Source organism: Cryptomeria japonica, chromosome 9 (assembly GCF_030272615.1).
Source record: "Cryptomeria japonica chromosome 9, Sugi_1.0, whole genome shotgun sequence".
NCBI classification, from domain to species: domain Eukaryota; kingdom Viridiplantae; phylum Streptophyta; class Pinopsida; order Cupressales; family Cupressaceae; genus Cryptomeria; species Cryptomeria japonica.
The window spans coordinates 550,265,136-550,286,984 of NC_081413.1; the positions used below are offsets into that span (position 1 = coordinate 550,265,136).

A 21,849-nucleotide genomic window follows, 5' to 3' on the forward strand; every position below is an offset into this window, starting at 1 on the left:
AATCTGATCAAACCACTATATAATCGAACAACCCTTTGAACTAGCTTTCCGTCAATATCTCATTTGCCTGATTTTGACTCCATATGATGAAGTTATGGGCAAAAAACTAACTATTGCTTTCTATTTCTTGGAAAGCTTGAAGGTTTCCCAAAGATGATTGTTTTTTCAAAAATAGCAACTTTCCAAAAAGAGAAAGTTTCTAAAAATAGAAAGTTTCTAAAATGGAAAGTTTCCAAAATAAAAGTTTTATTTGAAATAGAAAGTTTTCAAAAATGAAACTTGCCGAAAACGAAAACTTTTCAAAGATGGAAACTTTTTTGAATTTTTTTGTAAAGAATTCCCTGATCTTTGATTTTGATGATTTGACAGGTGATATTAGGGTTTTTGGACCTTTTGAACGTAATGGCGACCTTTGTTTCAATCTAAAGTACCAAGATTTTTTTAGCTACCCCTAGATTTTGCCTTAATTTTCGTGCCCTCAGCCAATTTGACCAAAATTTCAATTGCTCCAATTTTGATGAAATGTCCATCAAACTTAAGGTTTTTTGATGTTGCTGACACAATGGCAACCTCTATCTGAGCCCAATGTGCACAAAATTTTTACCTTAGGGTGGATCCCTCAAGCATGCTGACAAGAACTTGACAAATTTGAAGCTCTGATACCATACAAAAGTTGATGATCAAACACACGAGCCAATAATCATTTGCAAACAAAACAACTGCCACACAAAAGAGATCAAGAAAAGATTGTATTCTCTATAAAAACTAGAAAATTTTGTATTATTGCACAAAATAATTGGAGATACACAATATTAGAGGTACAATAACAATGAATGATGAATAAAACCCTAGGTGTAAACCCTAATGCTAAAATTAGGAGAACTAAAGCAATGCGAAGTAGGAGCTAAATTAATCTCAAGTACATCTAGAACTAAAACTAGAATAACAAACTCTAGATGATAACAAAACACCTAAGTTTAGCTTAAGTGAAAAAACAAATAAAGGACCTAATTAGTAAATAATTAGACAATTGTCCTAAAATTACTCCACTAGGTGACTAATTTTAAGATTTTTTCTCTTTAAATTACCATAAGTGAAATGACAAGTATTTTTTCAAGTTCCTTCTTAGCATTAGGTTAAGAATTATCTTAGGTGGAAGAAGAAGAGGATCCTAACCATTAGAAAAAATATTAGCTATCTAATTTTCTTCTTCATATATCAAGATTTTGAGAGTGGTGTTAAGATAAAGTTTGACCAAGACCATGCAAGGGAGTTAGAGTAAGACCTAAAGGGTAATGAGGAAACAAGCACTTTGAGTAGTGTAATAATAGATTGTGATTTTTTTGAGTGGCTTTATGAGTGTAAACCTATAATTAAAAAATCACAATTCAGTTCAATAAATAAAAAATTCAACCCTACAAAATTGGTTTTGAGGAATTTTTTTTCTACTAAATAAAATATACATTATACTAGTTGTGTGTTGGTGAGGATTAGGAAATGAGACTAGTTTGACATGTTATGTAATAAATCTTAATATATGGGAAGGGAGACTAACTAAAACAAAATATCCCCTAGATATATTAGGCCTACTTTGCTCATAGAGATGATTATTAAACCTCACATTATTATTAAAACTTGTATTATTCACTAGTTAGGTGTTGCAACCCTCTTATTTATCATGACCCATATCAAATTCTTCATAACCACAATGAAATTTTGCATCTCTATTCAATCTAGTATTTGTCCTAGTTTGTTGTGCCATTTAAATTTGTGGATCAGTGTGGTCACAATAAGATAAATATGGAGCATGACCATGCCTAACTCGAGGCACATTCTCCTGCCCATGCCAATGACATCATCTTTATCTAGTTGCTTCCACTCATATCCACTCAATCCAATCTCTTTGTTGGATTGTTGCCCATGTCTCACACAAAGAAACAATACTATATGTGACTTTACAAACAAAAAGGTGTTTTATATATGGGGCCCTAATCTAATTTTATGTCAATGGGTCATTGTGAAGGTCAACAAAGGGGACATTGTTGACGATGGAATGAAGTAGGAGATTACTTTTAAGGTTTGAGTGTTTAAGTCAATGAATGCAACAATAAAACTATATTGGATTAGTTGAGTTCAAATCTTCTTCAATACAAAAATTAAAATAAAATTGTATTGAACTTTTGTTTCTTAATAAAATAAGAACCAACATTAATAAAATGTGAGATCTTAGGCTTTTAATCATGGTTTGAAATTCAAATTTGTATTATGATTTTTTGAGGAGCTCTCAAATATAAACATAATTATATGAAATTATAATAACAAATAGAAGATTTATTAAAATATTTTTGGTGAGTATAATGCATATTTATCAAGACTTTCTTTACATATGTATTGGTCACCACTTTCAAATTCAAATGACCGTATTCATTGTAACTACCCATAATCCTAACTAATAAACTCTTAAATTAAATAAAAAACTTATTAATTTTTTTGGATTAAAAATGGATATATCATTTAAGCACTTAAAAATAATTTTTTTTTGGTTATTGCTATGGTTCGTCTCATTAGGTATCTCAAAAGAATTGGGCAAATGGAGGAAGGCAAAGGGCCTAAAGCGGTTTTCAATGACAAGGTTTTTGTTATGGATAAGTTTAACAAGTGGGTTTGGGGTAATGAATTAGGGAGAACGAAAAAATATTATATCACGGAGTTCAATCCTACTTTTGATCATCATCAAAAATCTTATATAAGGGCTAATATTTTGTGGAAAGCTAAGTGTATTATTTGTGTATTTTTTGCACATCTGGGAAAGTTGAAACCGAAAAACATTTCATTTTAAAGTGTGACGCCTTCAAAGATGTTAGGGACAAATATAATAAATTATTGACTGAGAGATCTTGGAATGATTTTTTCAGGGAGGATTTTGTTGAGAGGTTGGGGCCACTTGTCAGTATTTTACACAGAAAGTGGACAGATTTACAAAAATCAGATAGATGTGATATGCCTTCCCATAGACTTTGTTAAATCTCGTGGACATTAAAATAAATTTCTTTTCTATTCTATTTGAGCACTTAAAAATGTTAAGGAACCCTACCGTTAGAGCATCTCCCCTATCGAATCCATTTTTTTCTTTTTAAGTTTACGAGGTACATTATTGGACTGTAAAGCTATATAAATAAATCTCTACTGTAAATAAATCGAACTGAAGCTTGCGCTAAAACAAAGCATTTCACAGATAACAATTCTAAACGCTCTGTAAATTGTTGAAACATGATGGAAGAATCATTACCAGCAGCACTAGCACTTCCGGCTGCGTTTGTGGAGTTTTTGAAGGGCAACGGGATTGATCCTCGTATATATGCTGCTACTGCTGCCCAATCATTCCCCCGCTACGTGAGGTATTATACATTCAATTCAACGAAATAGACATAAAATTCACTTTGGATTCGAAGCCACTTCACACAGAAGCTCCGTCACACGGATGTTTTTTAATTTTTAAATTTATTTATAGAAATCTGTTTTTCCCATCAAATACTGGTAGAAATGAATACATTGCTCCGTATTTTTTTTCTATCAAACTCTATAGCCTTTTCTGAAGAATTTTAGAATTTATATAATTTTCATTAAAATGATGTCACATCCTGCTACCTAATTTTTTCTTCAAGAGTTGTTTGCTTTGTGTTCCATTTGATAATTTGCAATGAGAAATTACTTTTCTGAGGAATGGGTAGAGTCCTTATACCTTTCGTTCTATGGGAGAACTGCATTGCCAACTATGCTATCCTTTTAACACCTAAATTATATTGTTGGACTTTGTCTCATTTTTTTTCCAGGCCGTTGAGAACCAAATTTTTTAAAATGTATCCCATATCCCGTGGAAGATTTATCAATCACGTCCGGATTCAAGGCAGGAAGATCATTTCGAATCGTAAGGAAATAAATTGAAATCTGTCCATAAGAATGACACTGATAACATCTGAAAACAAAACATTTTCATTCAACCACAATTTCTGTACTAATGCTAATCTTTCCCTTGGAATTCTAACGTCACACACTCCTGGAAGCCACTATTCATATCCATTAGGCTGTTTCTATGCATACCCATGCAGAAGTAAAGATATTATTATCTAAATTTTTTCTGCTGCAGAGATGAATGTCCCTAAGATAAGAAATTTTAAATTTGCAACGGATTAGTCCTCGAAAATTGAATAATCAATAAAGAGATTGGGAAATCTTTCCTATGGGGATGCTGAAATCCTAGACATAGGCAGAAGAATCAAAGTCCAGGAACTGTTAGTCCGCATTGTGATACAATTTGCATGGCAAGGATCATTTCACACTTTAACAGGACAGTCACCGGTGTGCCTTCTCTTCAGACCAGTAAAACATGAAGAATCCGATTCAAAACTGAACAATTAATATTAAAGAATTTATTATTCCTTGACTTTAGAACCAACGGCACCTGCTCGGTAACTCTGTTTAAGATTTACTAATTATTAAACGGCAAGGAAATAAAACCATCAAACTATTCTAATATTCTCAAGGGACCCACAGCAAGTCTGCAACAAATAATCAGCCAACAGCGTTAAGCAAGCATTGACCATATTGACTAAAGGAGATTGTAACACTATTGGTGTAGAAATCCATTGGGCTATCTTAACTGTACTGTGGCTAGTTTATAGCGATGTGAAAGGAAGAAGCAAGTATTAGTGAATTGGTGCATGTTGGAAGCATAACTTATCAGAACATATGAAAACAAAGTAGACATGAAGAACATCTCATAGAAATGGAAGCAGGCAACTCAAATAGCAAAATTAGAACTATGATACAAAGCAAGCTCATTTTATATGACCATCAAAATGAAACATTAAGGCTAGCATAGCTCAATATTGTGTAAATAATTACTTCATATTACTATTATATGATAAGAAATAATTTAAAGGGTAACGCTTATCATCCTAGCTAGTAGAAACTGTGTGTATATCAACTGTCATTGCCCTTGACCCAGAAAAAAGAAATCCACCCTCAGGAGCATAAAAATGGGCCGGCCTTGCTTGAATGCTGTCTTTTCCTTCTTGTTTGGAATGAGTTCTTTTCCATCTTGCTTGGACCAATTGATCTATCTTGTTGCCATGGTAAAAAGTCTGTCAAGAAGTCCTGTGTTTAGCCACTGCATTAATCTCTCTACGTGAGATTATTGAAGTAAGGTCTCCTCCTTTATCTCCTTGCGAATTTTACATCTGAAAAATGCAGCAAGGAGCCATTTTGCATTGGGAGAGTAATCTGTTGACCAGGAGCCCAGAGAAACTCTGTCACCTGCAGTATTGAAACACAGACCAGGAAAAACCCAAAGTTTGACCACTCAATTTAATGTAGCCCATGCTGCATTCCATTTCAAATCATCAAGGTTACTAGCTATGAAACAACTCAAACTCAAACTCTTCACCCCTTTCTGTAAAGTGTGCTCAAAATGAATTCAATATAAGCCCTAAGGCAAAATATGAGAGTTTAACTTCCTAAAGGAAGGCCACATCAACTACCCGGCAACATGTTTTGCAAATTTCTCTTCTTGATGGAATTTAGAATCCCTCTATTATTCCAAGACAATAAATATAATTTCATGGAGCAACTGGACCAGTGAAGAAAAAGCATAATATGAATGAAATTTCCTAGGACCACATTGTCTCTAGGGTGGCAAGGAGGGCTATATGACAATACGTTTTTTATTCTGGTGTTAAGGTTGCACCGCTGATGTTCCTTTGCTAAGATGAGATTTAATATTTTATGATATAAAATATTTCCTTTCTCTAGCACCATTTTGTAATTGCGAATCTCAACAAATAAGTCTTCAACCTTTTGACTATCCGGTAGGGGCTCTTAGAGGGAGGTTCAGGAGCATCATGGTTGATGTTATCATTTGTTTGATGGGCATAATTAGGCTTTTAATTGTCAGGCTTTGATTTTTCGGCTCTTTATTTGTTCAGGCAGTCATGGATATGATGATGAATTGGCTGAAACAAACATGCATGTGGAAAGTCAAGATGATTTGTTGAATATAGAATTCCCTACATTCCAAAACCGTGATGCACCTTGAGAGTTTTTGTAATGTCCCCTTCTCAAATTAGGATTTAATAATAAACAATAATAATAAAATATAAATATAAAAGAATAAAATTAAACATAACTATAACTAAAATTTAGTTAATTTAATGAATGATAATAAACAATAATAATAAAATTATAAATATAAAAGAATAAAATTAAACATAACTATAACTAAAATTTAGTTAATTTAATGAATGGTCAAAAGGCATAAGATGAAAAGTTGTGATTCCCTTAAACATGAGATAGAAAAGGGAGAGAGAACTTTATCTGAAAGGGGGATAATTTGGGAATCAAAAGTGAAGATCTGATTTAAATAAGAAGTGCAGATCTGATTGTGAAAGGTTGTGTCCCTTTCAAAGGGCAGAAGTAATAAAGAGTTGCACTCTTTCAAAGGGTGCTAATGGCGAAAGGGTGTGTCTCTTGCCAAAGGGCATTCATAATGAAGAGGCGTGACCTCTCACTCACATTGATATATATAAAGGAAAGGAAATAAAAGTATCCAGTGACATGACCATTGATCAGATCGGATCAGAACTGTTATTAAGTTACAGGAATTGGCAGCCTCCTAGTAGGGGACATTACAGTGGTATCAGAGCACGTTCCTGCCATCCTGCAGGGTAAAAAGATAAATTAGGAGCAGCACTTTCAGATTTACAGATCATTGATTCTATCAGACATAGCAACAGTGGCAACGAGTTCATTGCATAATTTATCATCACACTTGGAAGAGCAATTGGAGCAAGTTGCAGATTGGAAGATCATCATCAGCATATTTACCAAAGACTACATTAGAGACAGCTATCTTTCAGTCTAGATCCTTTGAGTGAAAGGGAAAGTTTAAAACTTTAAAGACATATTATTCACTTAGTATTCATTTGTATTGATTAAGTTTAAAGACCATTGAAGAAATAATTAAGATCATTCGAGGAGAAATCAATGGAAGAAGTGGAATAAGCAAGCATTTAAATAAAAAAAAGTGCAGACCCAGCAGTTATATAATTATCTAAATATTGTGGCTCTAAACCAAGATAAGTTCTATTTTCTAAATTATCCTTAGAATTTTAAGTTGAATATTATAATGAAATATGTCTTCATTTAAAAAAAAACTATATTTATAGAATGTATAGCAATTCTCATCCCAACTTGGAATTGTTGTCTTAGGACTAAATTAAGGTAAATCCCAAAAAGAGATCTAATGTTACGTGTATTGTGCATGAAGAAGACAACCAAATATATAATATTTACTCCAGATTAAGAGAAAATATTATATGAAGGCCTAAGGTGGAATGGGCATATGCTACATCAAACAAAGGCAATGGATAAGACTTGCGGTGGAATTGGCATGTGCTACATCATACCTAGGCAATGGATAAGGCCTAAGGTGGAATGGACATATGCTACATCATTCAAAGGCAATGGATAAGACCTACGGTGGAATGGGCATGCACTACATCATACTTAGGCAATGGATAAGACCTAAGGTGTAATGGGCATATGTTACATCATACAAAGGCAATGGATAAGACCTTGGGTGTAATGGGCATGTGTTACATCATACAAAGGCACCAAGAGATGTATCTAGTCATGGTTGGACGTTCCTGCCTCTTGTGGGTAAATTGATGAATTGATTGGCCCAAGAGATAGATTTGGTCCTAATTGGATGCTTGGATGCTTCTGCCTCTTGTGGATTAGTTTCTCCAAGAGATGGATTGGGTCTTGGATGGACATTCCTGCCTCTTGTGGGCCAAGTGAACTATGTCTGCATATGTTCATGTGTATGCTTTGTGTTTGGATACATTCATGTGCTCACTCTGTGTATGCTCTATGTCTTCATGCATTCATGTGTATACTTTGTGTTTTCAGGTGTATTCTCCATTTTTGGTTCTATATTTTTAGTTAATCTAGAATATGAGAATACATAGAGTGAATCAAAAGATAGGGATTTATTACATTTGAAGTCATAGATGTGAGTCATGCTATCGTGCAAATGTTGGGTCAATCCAAATCAATTTTGATGCTATTACAAGATGACCTGGTTCCTTCTCTCAGAGTGATGAGAGAAAACTTGTCTTAGAATTGCAAACCTTGCAAATTCTGAATGCCTTGGGTAATATCAGAGTAGCGTAGTGGAAGGTGAATTACAATTAAGATCCTGTGAACATTGCTTGAGGACATGCAATTTTGGGAAGGACAGATTGTAATGTCCCATTTCAACTTGGGATTTAATAATAAACAATAATAATAAAATTATAAATATAAAGAATAAAATTAAACATAACCATAACTAAAATTTAGTTAAGTTTAATGAATGGTCAAAAGGCATAAGATGAAAAGTTGTGATTCCCTCAAACATAAGATATAAAAGGGAGAAGAGAACTTCATTTGAAAAGGGGATAATTTGGGAATCAGAAGTGACGATCTGATTTAAATAAGAAGTGCAGATCTGATTGTGAAAGGTTGTGTCCCTTTCTAAGGGCAGAAGTAATAAAGAGTTGCACTCTTTCAAAGGTTGCTAATGGTGAAAGGGTGTGTCTCTTGCCAAAGGGCATCCATAATGAAGAGGTGTGACCTCTCCCTCACATTGAGAGATATAAAGGAAAAGAATCAAAAGCATCCAGTGAAATGACCGTCCATCAGATCAGATCAGAACTGTTATTAAGTTACAGGAATTGGCAGCCTCCTAGTAGGGGACATTACAGTTTTTTTTCCATATAAACTTAAAAAAAACCCTAGCATTGATAAGTCTTCTGCAATCAACATAATATCTGCTCTTAGCATATTTGTGAATCTCATCCATAACAGAAAGCTGGCCTGTTGTACATGCTGGGTTGAAATCCTCTTTTGAGAATTGAACATTGGCCAAAGAGCTTGGTATATTACAAGTGCTATTCTGAAGAACAAGCTACATGGTCAGACTGGAAGAGAAAACACATGTACTTGTATTACAGACTTCTGTATGATTGCACAGCTAGTTCTTAGGCATCTTGTTATCGTCTTTGTTAAGTCTGTTTGCTAACTTATCTTTTTTAGTTTTTCCATGTTCTTCATTCCATTGTGCCTTTCTTACTGTTTGTTCTTCAGTTATTGAGGCATACCGAGTGCCTGTAAACTCCATATTGTTGATGAGTTCTTGTTTGTGCTCCTTTCCATTATATTGATTGCATGTCTTGCAACATTGTCTCCTTATCCCTAATTTTTCCTGGAAGAAACAGGGTTGGATCTTATTGCTCCATTTCTTTTCTCTAAATAATATTCTTTGTTGGGGAATAGAGACCTTTCAAGCACAATATACTTCATATCAACCCACCATGTTTCTCCTCGTTGGGATTCTTGAATTAGTGGAAGAGACTGGTTTTTGTTCCTCTTATGTGGTTGGATGGAAAGGGTGCCTGACCTATTGGCTTGGGGTTCCTTCCTACATTTTCCTCTATTTGTGGTGAGGAATGATGTCCTTGTCTATGGGTGGAGTGTGGTGGGGGAATAGTGAGCTTCCTTAATCATTGTGGAACTATCCTTTGTTCTAGAGAAATCCCTTGCTTCTTCATGCTTTAGTAGAGATGTTGTCTAGAATGGGGATTGCTAGAGATGTTGTCTAGAATTGCCACCTCAATGAAGAGGACATTGCCAATGTTTGTCAAGGGCTGCTTTGGCAACACGGAGAATTTTACCCAAAATTAACTGTCTCACTTAAGGTATACATGTCCTAGAATATGTTACGAAGGCTGAAGAGGTTCAACCAAAAAGGAACTCTAGCTGGGGAATCAACTGATCCGTAAACTAGGGTGGCTATGTCACACTCGCAGTCATCAACAAACAAATTTATAATGCTCCGACCTCTTTTACATACCTTTACATCCATTTCTACCATTTACTATGGATTTCAACATGCAAAGGCATATGAAAAGTAGCAAAACAAAGATCTAATCATTAACAGATAGTAATACAGAATAAATAAATATTCCAACTCACACACAATCACAACACAACATTTTACTATTGTAGGAACCCTAATGGGCAGAAAACTCTAGTACGACTGAGTATTGCTCCTCATGACTCTATTATCAGTTGTTGCATGTGTTTTCAACATCTTTTTGGCTTTACAATAGCATTTCGATGGCTACTACCAGCTTCCTACACTTGGATGTTGCCTTGGCATCAATGTGATTCTATAACAACCTATGCTGCAAACATAAGAATTGTTTACATCTATCAAGCAATTGATAACCTACAAACAAATTTGCAGCATACACTTGCTAAGTCTCAACAACAGAATGAGAGTCCATCTTCCTTCCAAATGAGGGGAAATCTCTGTCTAAACTTTCCTCCAGCCAAATGGAAGAGAACCAAAGTGCTACATATATTGTAACCCCAAAATTCACTCTTTTCAGTCTTTTGGCAGCATGCACGATGCGTAATTTGCAACATATGCCACCTGTATAAGTTGGCGAAATAACCTAAACATCATTTATGTGGGTTAAAAAAACATCCCGTCAACTTCAGCAGCAACAATACAACATCATCAGCAACCATGCAACATTATCAGCAAACTATGTCACTTTAGTAGCAACTTCTTGGAGCCATATCTTCTGCATCCAGACTTGAAATGTGATACCATTTGTTTTGAAATTGCTAGCTTTCTGACTCAGAGGATTCTGGTTATGCAAAAACATTGAACTTTTGATTCCACTACTGCTGTTTTGGCCCTACAATAGAACTACACACTTATGAAGCCAACTGTGACCCCCAAATGATCCAACATAACTTTAGACCTGATTTTTAATTTTGCAGATCGTCAATGATAGGTTTAAACTTTTATGTCCACTGAAAGATTTTACATAAAATATCTGCACTCATCAAGAACCAAGGTCTGCCCTAAAAAATCAGGTCCCCCATAGTTGACAATGGTGAGATTCTCCAAATAATATCCTATTGAAATTGGGTTTCAAACTTTAGTTTGATTTCCTATTTGTTGTGAAGCTCATTGGAAGATACTTAGAAAAGAAGGTTTTGTCTCTATTTATTCACGATCAAGGTTTTTAAAGACAGGCTGTATGTCTTTGCTCAACTCTTCTTTGTCAAACTTCAAAATCGGAATAGGAACTATTTATTTTTGCCACCCACCTTTTTGAAGTGGTTCGGGCCTTTGTTTCTTCACTTCGTTCTCAATTGATGTTTTGAGTTTGGATCAACGAGATTATTTTTTTGAAATCTGATGTTCAACCAAATGTAAGTCATGTTAAACATGCTTCTCAATCGAAGGGTACAATGATTTATTTTAAAGATCCTAGTCAAGACCCTTACCTCATCTCTGAGGATTGGATCATCCCAGTGCTTGGCTTGATCTTTAATTGTAATTTATTCTGTCATAAGTTTTCTAATTCAATTCAGTGGCATTCCCACTGATATGTTTGGGTAATGATTAGTGATATACAGTACAAAGCACTAAAACAAGGTTTTTTACTGGCTCATTAAGGAATGGCAAACTTTTCTAATTTTGGTCGAATTTCAATGACTTCAATGCCATCAATAAACTCTACCTCAATTCATTGAAAAATGAAAAATAAAATTTACAGGTTTTATCCAATGCCCTTATTTGAAAAAACGAGTTCTTTATATGGCCCAATTAATATCGGTGTGGATTAGTTAAATATATGCTAATTACTTGTTTAAACCGCTGCATGAGGTACTTTTATATATGACCAAAGTCGATCGTATTATTATCAAACTTATATTTGTCTGTCCTTGCCACTAATAGTTAATATAACTCAATGTCAGTTCAGAAATCGAAGTGCGAAAATTTGAAATTCTAATCTAACTGATTCAGTTGATTCCACATTGGGAATAGATCTCATGAATATTCTATTGGCTAGGTGATTATTATTAAAAGAAGATGTTGAAATTAATGACATGCATTTTGTATGAAGTGGCTCTTTATTCTTCTGTTTCATTGTAGTGATAAGCTTGTGCAAGGTATCCTCAATTTCCCTCTTTATTTTGATTGATTAGTAGGAGAAGTTTCACTTAATTATTCTTACTGGTCTTAATGTTATCAGTTTTTTTCAGGGTGAAACCTGGAGTTGATTCTGATATATCCAAGATTGAGAATGATTTTGAGTTCAAATTTGAGCCTGTACTATGGTTGCCTGGTTTCTTTAGTATTCCTCCACAAGCTCAAGTTGCTAGTTCTGAGGCATATAGACATGGAAAGGTTTGCACTAAACCCAATCCAATTGAAGTTATTTTGGATTGAATAGGAAGTGAATTTGTATGGATTGTGTCAAGATAGCCCATTCACATACAAGCTCAAATTGCTAGTTCTGAGGCATATAGACATGGAAAGGTTTGCACTAAACCCAATTCAATTGAAGTTAGTTTGGATTGAATAGGAAGTGAATTTGTATGGATTGTGTCAAGATAGCCCATTCACATCAATATTTAGTGACCTAGCTGAATTAGGTTTCATAAACTTTGTATTGCTCAGTAGACAAGTGATGAGTTTGTGTTTTATCATAAATCCTAAGAATCAAGATTTTTAGTTACCTTGATTTTGCTGTCCTATTTGTGTTCTGATTTGTCCTTTTGGACAACACAAGATGGAACAGCACACATGGAAAAACATTTCTTTGAATTAGAGGGGGATGCACCATTGTAACTAAAAACTAAATTGAATCCTGGAACTTATGGGAATGAGCTTTAGCTTTCTACAATATGCACTAGATAAATTTGGAGTTTTCAGCACTAAAGTAAAATATCTGTCTTTTTTGTTCTTGGGTATAGTCATAGGGCCAGGCTGAAATGATAATTTGATGTTATTATTAATTAAGGAGAGGAATACTCCTTATATAGAAAATTACAAGAGGATCTTTCCATAATGGAAATCATTGAGAATAGAAACACGAAAGGAGGCATTCTAAAAAGAAGCTAAACACGAAAAGGGAAAGATCCTGCTGATGTGTGTTTTATGCACATAACATTACAGAATAAAATACCAAAGGTAATTTACCCTCTCTTGAACAAAATCACCTCAGATGCTAAGGATAAGATCAACTAAAATGACTCCAAGGTTTCTACATGCCAGGTCTTGACGAGTGGGTAACTCAATGGTTGATGTGAATTGCTGTGTTCACTTAGGGACTTACGCAAATGTTAGGATTATCTTCTTCGATCATGAAGATGCGAAATAGGTGTACTGACAACTTAAGATTTATCAATATGGCTCTGGATTTATTTCTTACTAAAAAATGGGCAAAAGGAATAGGGTTCAGGAAATCTATTCTAGGCCTAGGAATGTAGGAAATGATGAACAGATCTAGTGGAATCAAACTAGGCAAGGTCTCACAAACAGGTATTGACACAAGCTTAGTGCATTTATCTAAGGTATACTTAAGGATTTTCAGACTATCACCATCAAACATTGACACCATCCAAGTTGATGCTTATCAAGGGACGCGTAATAGTTGAAGTTAAGCTTACTCAAATTTCCAGTTGACCATACAAGGCGCACTTACCAGTGGCAAGAGGCTTGTGGTATGGATTAAGGATTCCACACAAATATATTCAACAAATTTTTCACTCAATCTAACATACATGAAAATAAATTCTAATTTAAAATTCTAATCTAACTTGGAGGAATTGAGAACCATGAATGCAAATACAACACTTGAAGAGCAAAATCACCAACAATTGAACAATGATTATGATTCAAATAGCTGCTGCATATACCAACAATTCTACAAAAACTCTCTCTTACAAATGAGAGACAAGGAGGTATATATAGAGTCTCTTACAAAATGGATGGTCAAGATTGATTCAAGATCAACGGCCAAGATCATGCCAACAAAACCCTAGAATTGCCCTAATTAGGGTTTACATAAAAAATGGAGCCACCAACATATGGTCCAATAAAAAGATACCTAGTCATCAAATAAGGAATCTTCGAGAAGATTCCTCCCTGCATCTTTCTGTAATATCCCTTGGCTAATCTGACCTTGTTTTTGCTTATTTGAACACCAAGGAATATTGTCAAACATTTGGCATACAATGTTTGAAGCCGCTGTAGTGAATTCTTTCTTTGTCTTCTTTGGGTTTGTAGGCTGCAAATGAAGTTATGGAAAGCTTCTAACAATGCAAAATTGTTATAGAAATGATATACTAGCTGTTTTAGACCTTTCCACACATATGTAATGACTGAAATTAACTAGTACAGCTAGTTGACATTAAGACAAACACTTGTCATGCATCCCAAAGTACACCTACAGCCATTAGGCATTTAAGCAAACAATTGGCATGAAAGCTAAATGGCTGATCAATGTTGAATGTGGAATATGCAAATTATATCTCCATTAAACATATGCAACCTCCAAATATTTCATGATATAATCTTAATAGAAAATGATGCAATGAAGTAATGATTTTCTAATACAATGACCATAGATAGAAAACCTGGTATTTCAATGGTTGCCTTGATATATTGGTTTGATTCTCCCCATATGCAAATCCCTTGTCACATATATATAGCTGTTCAACCTCTCTAAATCCCCTTCTATAGAACTCCAACTACTGTAGCGCACTGTTCATGCGCATTGTTCACGGCACTGTAGCGCACTATTCACGGCACTGTTCATGCGCACTGTTCATGGCACTGTAGCGCACTGTTCACGGCACTGTTCATGCGCACTGTTCACGCGCACTGTTCATGCGCACTGTAGCAGCAAGAACAAACTTGCAATTTGCTCTTAAAACCTTGAATAATTTGTTGCCAAATAAGGATGATTCACAACCAACTATAAATGTTCTTCAACAATAAACTTCAAACCCTTGTAGAAAACTTCACCAATTTGCACAAATGAAAGAACTGAAGTATTCTTTCCCACAACTGCAATAATTCAGGTGTTATTTCACACCTTCAAAATTGCTATCAATAGGAAGTTTTCGTTTCCTATGATCAAAGAAGAAAATTGCAAAAGCCCTAGGCTCCACAATAAAAATCAATCAAAATACTATTCATCAACTGGATGCCGAGAATGAACTCCTGCCTTTCCTTTTATTCTTTCCTTAAGAGAGCTCAAACACCTTCCTGGCCAATGTGGGATAAAAGATTTATTCCCACATTAAATTATTCACTTAACGCACTTTATTATATTAAAGTGACTTTATTATTATAAAGTTACTTTAGAACTTTATAATAATATTAAAATATTAAATAAATCACTTAAGTCACTTAAACTAGCCGTCTGAGCCAGGAGTCGACTCTCCCTGTTCTCCATGTGATTGGATGCTTGTCTAAAAATAGAAACCCTGAATAGTGACTTACTATAAATAGTAAGTATGTGGAACTGAGTCTAGAAATAGCTGCAAAGGCCCAATCAAGGTCGACACTGCCAATAAGCTATGCTCAGGTGTCTTTCTATTAATAGGAACCTTGACTCTCCCAAAATAGTAACTTACTATAAATAGTAAGTGTGCCAATCTGAGTCAAAAAACCTGTGCAAAGGCCAAAACCTGAATCCAGCTGAAGAGTAATGTCTCTAATCACCAAGTAACTGCCACACGAGGCCCTCTATCAATAATTATTAGCCTACGAGGGTCAAATGATAGGCTAATTCTTACAAACTCTGATGCTCGCAAAATGGGGACATTACACTTTCTCTCTCCTAGCATACTTCAAGAATCTAGCTAATACTGAATCTAAGTCTTGCATGGAAATGCTAGGCAAGGTATCCTGTTGCAAATCAATCATGTTCAGTGAATCCGAGCAAGCATCCAAAGTGTTCTCCCAATCTGGCATAAGCTTCTGCGAACTATGAACATGAATTAACAAAGAGACCAAGTCGTCCATCTGACTCTTCTTCAAAGAGTCCAACTGGCAAAAATACATAAACTTCATCTTGTCTCTTAATTCGGCTAAGTGTAAACCACTAGCATCACTAACATCAACACCCAATAATTCCTCAATCGAGGCAAGGATCTTCATTTGAATGTCCTGAATCAATCCCTCCATCTCCATACAGTTTGACTGGGCGTTCTCATAAGTTGATCTCTTCACGGCCAATGCGCAATACCAGCCATGGAAATCATATCTGTCTCCACTGTGCACAATATTCTCGCTGACCAAGGTGGAATGAGGAATCCTCTTCAAAGCCTGGAGGCGTGAAATAGTCTTCTCTTGAATAGGCCGAAATTCTTCCCAAACTCCCTCCAAATACTCGATTCTAAACACGAGCCCGGTTGTCCTATCATATGCATGGACAAATTGAGTAAGGAAATCATTTGCCTGCTTTCTTGCACTCTCAACCCACTTTTCCACCTCCGAGAGTGTATCTCTCGCTGCCTCATAGTGTGAATGTATTCCATGGTCAACTGCAATAGGGGAAATAAGGGTGGATTTTCACGCCTTATCCCTGCAATATACTCTTTGAGTCTAATATTCTCTTCTCTGTACCTTTCCTTCTCTGCAATTTCTCTGTCTAACCTTGCGTTGATTGCCTTGATGTTATCACCAACCTCCTGAAACTCTTGCTCTCTGGATGTACGACCAAGGGCAACTGAAGTGATTTGAAAATCCATAGGAGTAGCAATGTCCACTGTCACGCCTGCAATAGGGACAACAACTTGCGCAATCCGCATTCCTATCTCATCTCTAGCTATGTGCGACAAAATTTCCGCTCTCTTGGGTTCCTTCCCCTTAGCACTCCTAGCTAGGTAGTCATCAATGTCATCAATAGGCTGTACCTCTATCATTTTCTTACTTTTCTCCATACTTCTCATCAACCAATCAGGAATAGCGGCCATCTCCATGCCATCATCTAGACACATTTCTCGATCAAGTCCTCTCAATGCCGAGATAACATCATCATCATCATTAGGATTATCCTTGGTCAAATCATATATCTCATTTCCCAAACTAACTTCCAAAAGGACAGTAGGGGATTCTGGTTGATCATCATTCTCATCTGGAGGTGCAGATGTCACCGTGGCATGTAACTCCTGAATATTTTCTGGTAGTATCACTTTGTTGGAACACTGCTGGGTTTCCTTGTTCTGCTCTGTTACTTCGATCACTTTAATTGATGAGACACTGAGAGGTGGTGAAGGAGTGATAGGTGGAGGAATAATAGTCTTCTGTTTCTTCTTCTTTACCTCCTTAATCTTCTTCCCTCTGGCCCTGACTTCTCTTGGCGTGTTCTTCCTTCTCTTGGGAGCTTGACTCTCTTCGTCTACATGAATCCTGACATCACTGATAATTCTCTAATCATCCTCGGAAGTAGACTCTTCCGGCTTCATCCTTTCATAAGTGAAGGGAACACCCATATCAACTAACTTATTCATCTGTATATCTACCCATGCACGGGAGAAACTCAAGACCTCTCTCATCAATACATTCAGGTCAATCTCTTCTGACTCTGACCAATTAGGCAATAAGATTGCCTTCTTCATTTCACTCTCATACCGTGGATGCGTATGATCCTTGTCATCTAACACTTGATCAAGAATAAGGAAAAGTCCACACTTCCTCATGAAATCCACTAACATTCTGGACCACATTCGTCTCTTCATTGCTTGCTCATCCATCAGGTTGGCCCAATAATCTTCTATGTCAACTTTGTGAATGAACTTCTCTCCCCCGATCCTTCCTACTTTTTTATTTGGATCAAATCTTTCTCTTTTCTTATATGTTGCAAATCGATAGAATGCAAGCTCCTCACTCGTAGTGCTGACGGCTAAGGTAGACTGGCAAACCTTTGACATCTTCCCAACTGAAATAGGGAATGTCATGCCTGTCCTATGCTTCTCTCTCTGAATGGCATCAAACTCTAGAAGCTGTCTCACCACTTCCAACAAGATCATTTTGTCGGTCGGATACCTAGGAAGCTTGTAGGGTTTTGATTGAAACCCATGAATCCTATGGTATGTGAAAGTGGGAAACTGAATATACCATGATCCATATTTCTCTACTAGCTCTATTGCCTCCTTGGACAATCTTCTATGGATTCCGCCTTGTAGCATCCGCGTGATGTACATTGTGAATGCATCATTCACTCTCTTATAGTCTTTAATTTTATATATGCTCAACTGGGGGTAGTACTCATGACTCTTGAATTGTCCTTGTCCACTCTCGACTTCACCTTTGCATATCAATCCTCTGTATGAAACAAACCGTGTAAGCAGGTATACCAGGTAAGAAGTCATGGCGAATGACTTGGACCGCTCTACATTCCTTAGCTGAAAGTCCAGATTGTCACTTATAATCTTAGACCAATTTACCAATGTTCCTCTAAGACAATTCTGGATGAAGTAGAACATCCATCCATCGAAAATTGCACATTGCGGCATCCCCATCACTCTGTTGAGCAGGAATATTAAGTCACTATACTCCTCTTTGAGGTCTGTGCACTTGAGTGTCTTGGGAGCCTTGGAATGATGAGACCTAGGCTCTATCATTCACTCTTTGTTTATCATATTCTTACAAGTACCCATCTTCTTCGTGTATCTTTCTGTATATTCATCCTTCATCCTTGGTCGCATCCTTCATGTCTGTTCTACGTGGAATCCCGAACACCTCAGCAATAGCATCCTCGGCAAGGTAGGCAATAACAACGCCCTTAGGAGTTTTGATCATTCGCGTGAGGATCATAACATTGTGCACACTCTAGGATAAGCTCACTGCACTGTATGGATTGTGGAAATCTAGCGGCATGAAAAATACCACTCTTCATAATCTTCGCATATGCTGGGGAAGGAACCTGATTTCCGACTCCGAACATCCGTTGTCGCATCTAGTTCAGGTCTAGGAAATGCATGTTTGTATTTGTGATCTCCCTCCATCTGGATGAAATCTTGAGCTCTGGATAAAATCCAGTCTCCAACATCTTCAGTAGTTCTTTCCTTTCCTTAAATCCGGACTTTGACATCGCACCGGATCAACGATGACTAAGGAAAGGTGTGAAAGGTTGTGTTTTCACACAAAGCATGTCTGAGGACACCTTCCGCAATCAACAATGGAGGTCACAAATCTGAAGGCAACCTGCAACTAATAAATTAACTTCTCAAAACATGTTGCAATCCTTCAAAAATATGCACAAACTTGATAAAAGTCAGTCTTGATGATGAAAATAATCAATCTTGAAAACATAAGTATGGCTGGTAAAAGATAAATTTCTGAGGACAAGCAGCCAATAACACAGTTGCAGACTTTGAGACAGCCTTCTAATGGTTTGAAAATGATCCCAGAAGGCTTCCAAAATGTCTCCAAATGCAAATCGCTAAAGTTACAGCTAGCTGGGCAATAAAAGTTAAGTCTGAAAAATGAATGTGCAGCCAACAATGGAGGTCAAAACTTGAAGAAAACCTCAGATCTGAGGCAAATGACAGCAAGTTGGGAGGCAAAGGTGGCATCAAACATGCAGGAATCCACCAAAGTATGCTCCAAACAAAAATCGAACTTTTCCAGCCATGGCGCCATTTCCAAATCTGAAAAAATGTTTTCAATGCATACTTAATCTGCCAACAATGGTCTGAAAATGGTCTGAGAACAGCAAGCAATAATGGTAGACAAAATTGCCAAAGCCTCAAACACCCAAAATCGCCAATTTCTACCAAAAATCACCAAACTTGGGAAAAATCGAAAATCTGGAAATGATCTTCAATGGCAGCAATGGAAAGGATAGCCAAGCTGGAAAAAATGGAGGAGAAAAGAATCCTCAATCCAACACTTCACTTCAACACTTCGCCAAAATTCGCCAATAAGAGAGAAAAATCGCCCTTCATGGAGACACCTGGCAGATTTAATAATAAAATATTGCTGGAGACTCCCCTCTTATACTTGCTTTTGCCTCTCACTTTCACCACACAAGCAATGTGGGATAAAACACTTGCTTATATACTTGTTTGGTAAAACCAACTTGCTTCTAGAAGGGTAAAAACATTAAATGCTTATTGCAAGTTATTTAATTTTTGTTTTAAAATTTTAAATAATCGTTAATCGTCATTTAAAAACAATTAAATGGGGCTCACTTATTAAATATTTCAATTTTAAGTCAAAATAGAGCCTCCAGGGGAAAATCGATTTGGGTAGGGATTAAAAAATCCCATTAAAATCACTTAAAACGTCACAATAATCCCCACAAGGGAAAATCGATGGGAGTATGGATAAAAATCAATGCAAAAACTCATCAAAATGTATATAAAACAAGCCAGGGGAAAATCGATGGGGGCATGGACAAGGAATCCACACTCCAAATTCACTTCATTTGCAAAAAACACTCCTTGGTGGAATTTTGACCTCAGTCTGGATGAAATTCCGGACTTAAAACTCATCAAAATGCTCTCAGTGGAAAATCGATGGGAGTATGGATAAAAATCAATGCAAAAACTCATCAAAATGCATATAAAACAAGCCAGGGGAAAATCGATAGGGGCATGGACAAGGAATCCACACTCCAAATTCACTTCATTTGCAAAAAACACTCCTTGGTGGAATTTTGACCTCAGTCTGGATGAAAATCCGGACTTAAAACTCATCAAAATGCTCTCAGTGGAAAATCGACTTGGGTATGGATTGAGAGTCTGCACAAAAATGCGCACTAACTTGTCACAAAACAGCCTGGTGGAAAATTGACCTAGGCATGGAATCATCCTCAACTTCATCCGCACTATAGTCCGCACTCCAGTCTGCACTCTTGGTGGAAAATTGATGTCAATCTAGAAAAATCCTGACACTTAACCAAATTTTAATGCTTCCAAGGGGAAAACCGACCCAAGCATGGATAAACAGTGGTGGAAAATCATAGCCAGTATGGATTTCAGGGGAAACCCATGTGTAGTGTGGATTTTGAGTGGGGGAACTGGAATATGAGGGGAAAAGCACGTCTAGCATGGAATTTGACCTTTTAACCCTTGGAATATGGATTTCCCTTAGGAATTTGACATTTTAACCACTCAAAATCACTTAGAAACTTCAAAATTAGACTGGACTTAGGCAAATTTTCCAAAAAATTGAGCGAAACACTAGGAAATTATCGGGATAAAGTGCAAAATCAACTTAAATAATACCTAGGAGTGAGAAATCAACTCCAAAAGGTCTGAAAATACCTTGGCACTTTAAAATCACCGATGCGTGTGTTTAAAAAACACGTTAACGCTCAAGAAGGTCAACACTTAGACAAAATTTAGGATCATTAAAATTTTAACGTTTGCAAGTTGATTCGATAACTAAAAAAAAAACCCTAAACGGCATTAGGCATGATCAAAACTCCGAGACTCGGGCACGGGAAACACAAAATTGCCCACTAAGTAGCCAAAACCCTAACCTAACAATGCAGAAAGTAGGAAAAGAGGGGTCCCCGTTAGCAATGGGGCGATGTGTGAAAAGGTCACAACAGATCCTAAACTAAGTGAATGACCATTATAGAAACATTACATAATTACTTTATTACAGGCTACAACAGCTTTTCTAGGTAACATGGGTAATTTATGATCTTTTGACTAATTCGAACAATGTAATTTATGATAACCAACACACACACACTTTTTGTCTAAAGAGCAAAGACCAGAAAGAGTGAGAACACACAAGATTAAATTGGAAACAACACAAGATCCCTGAATAAGTGAAATTGTATGCAAAGCTACATCTACTTCAATAAAAACTGCAAGCTTGCAATAGTCACTTAAAACTAATTGATTTTCCAAATTAACACAAGATAACACAGATCAGCTTGAACAACGATTTCAGCAGCAAGTAGTCAT

The 21,849-nt window shown here is 36.3% G+C and overlaps 1 protein-coding gene across 1 annotated transcript in view; it reads left to right on the top strand.

Annotated features, from left to right (window-relative positions):
* The first annotated feature begins 3,055 nt into the window (after positions 1–3,055).
* LOC131060973 (rRNA (cytosine-C(5))-methyltransferase NOP2C) overlaps positions 3,056–21,849 on the top strand; it is a 185,244-nt gene continuing 166,450 nt past the window's right edge. Inside the window, exons 1-2 of the mRNA XM_057994463.2 lie at positions 3,056–3,398; positions 12,169–12,313. Of these exons, the coding sequence (XP_057850446.2) occupies positions 3,271–3,398; positions 12,169–12,313 (273 nt within the window). The 5' untranslated portion in view covers positions 3,056–3,270. The remainder of the gene's footprint in view (positions 3,399–12,168; positions 12,314–21,849) is intronic.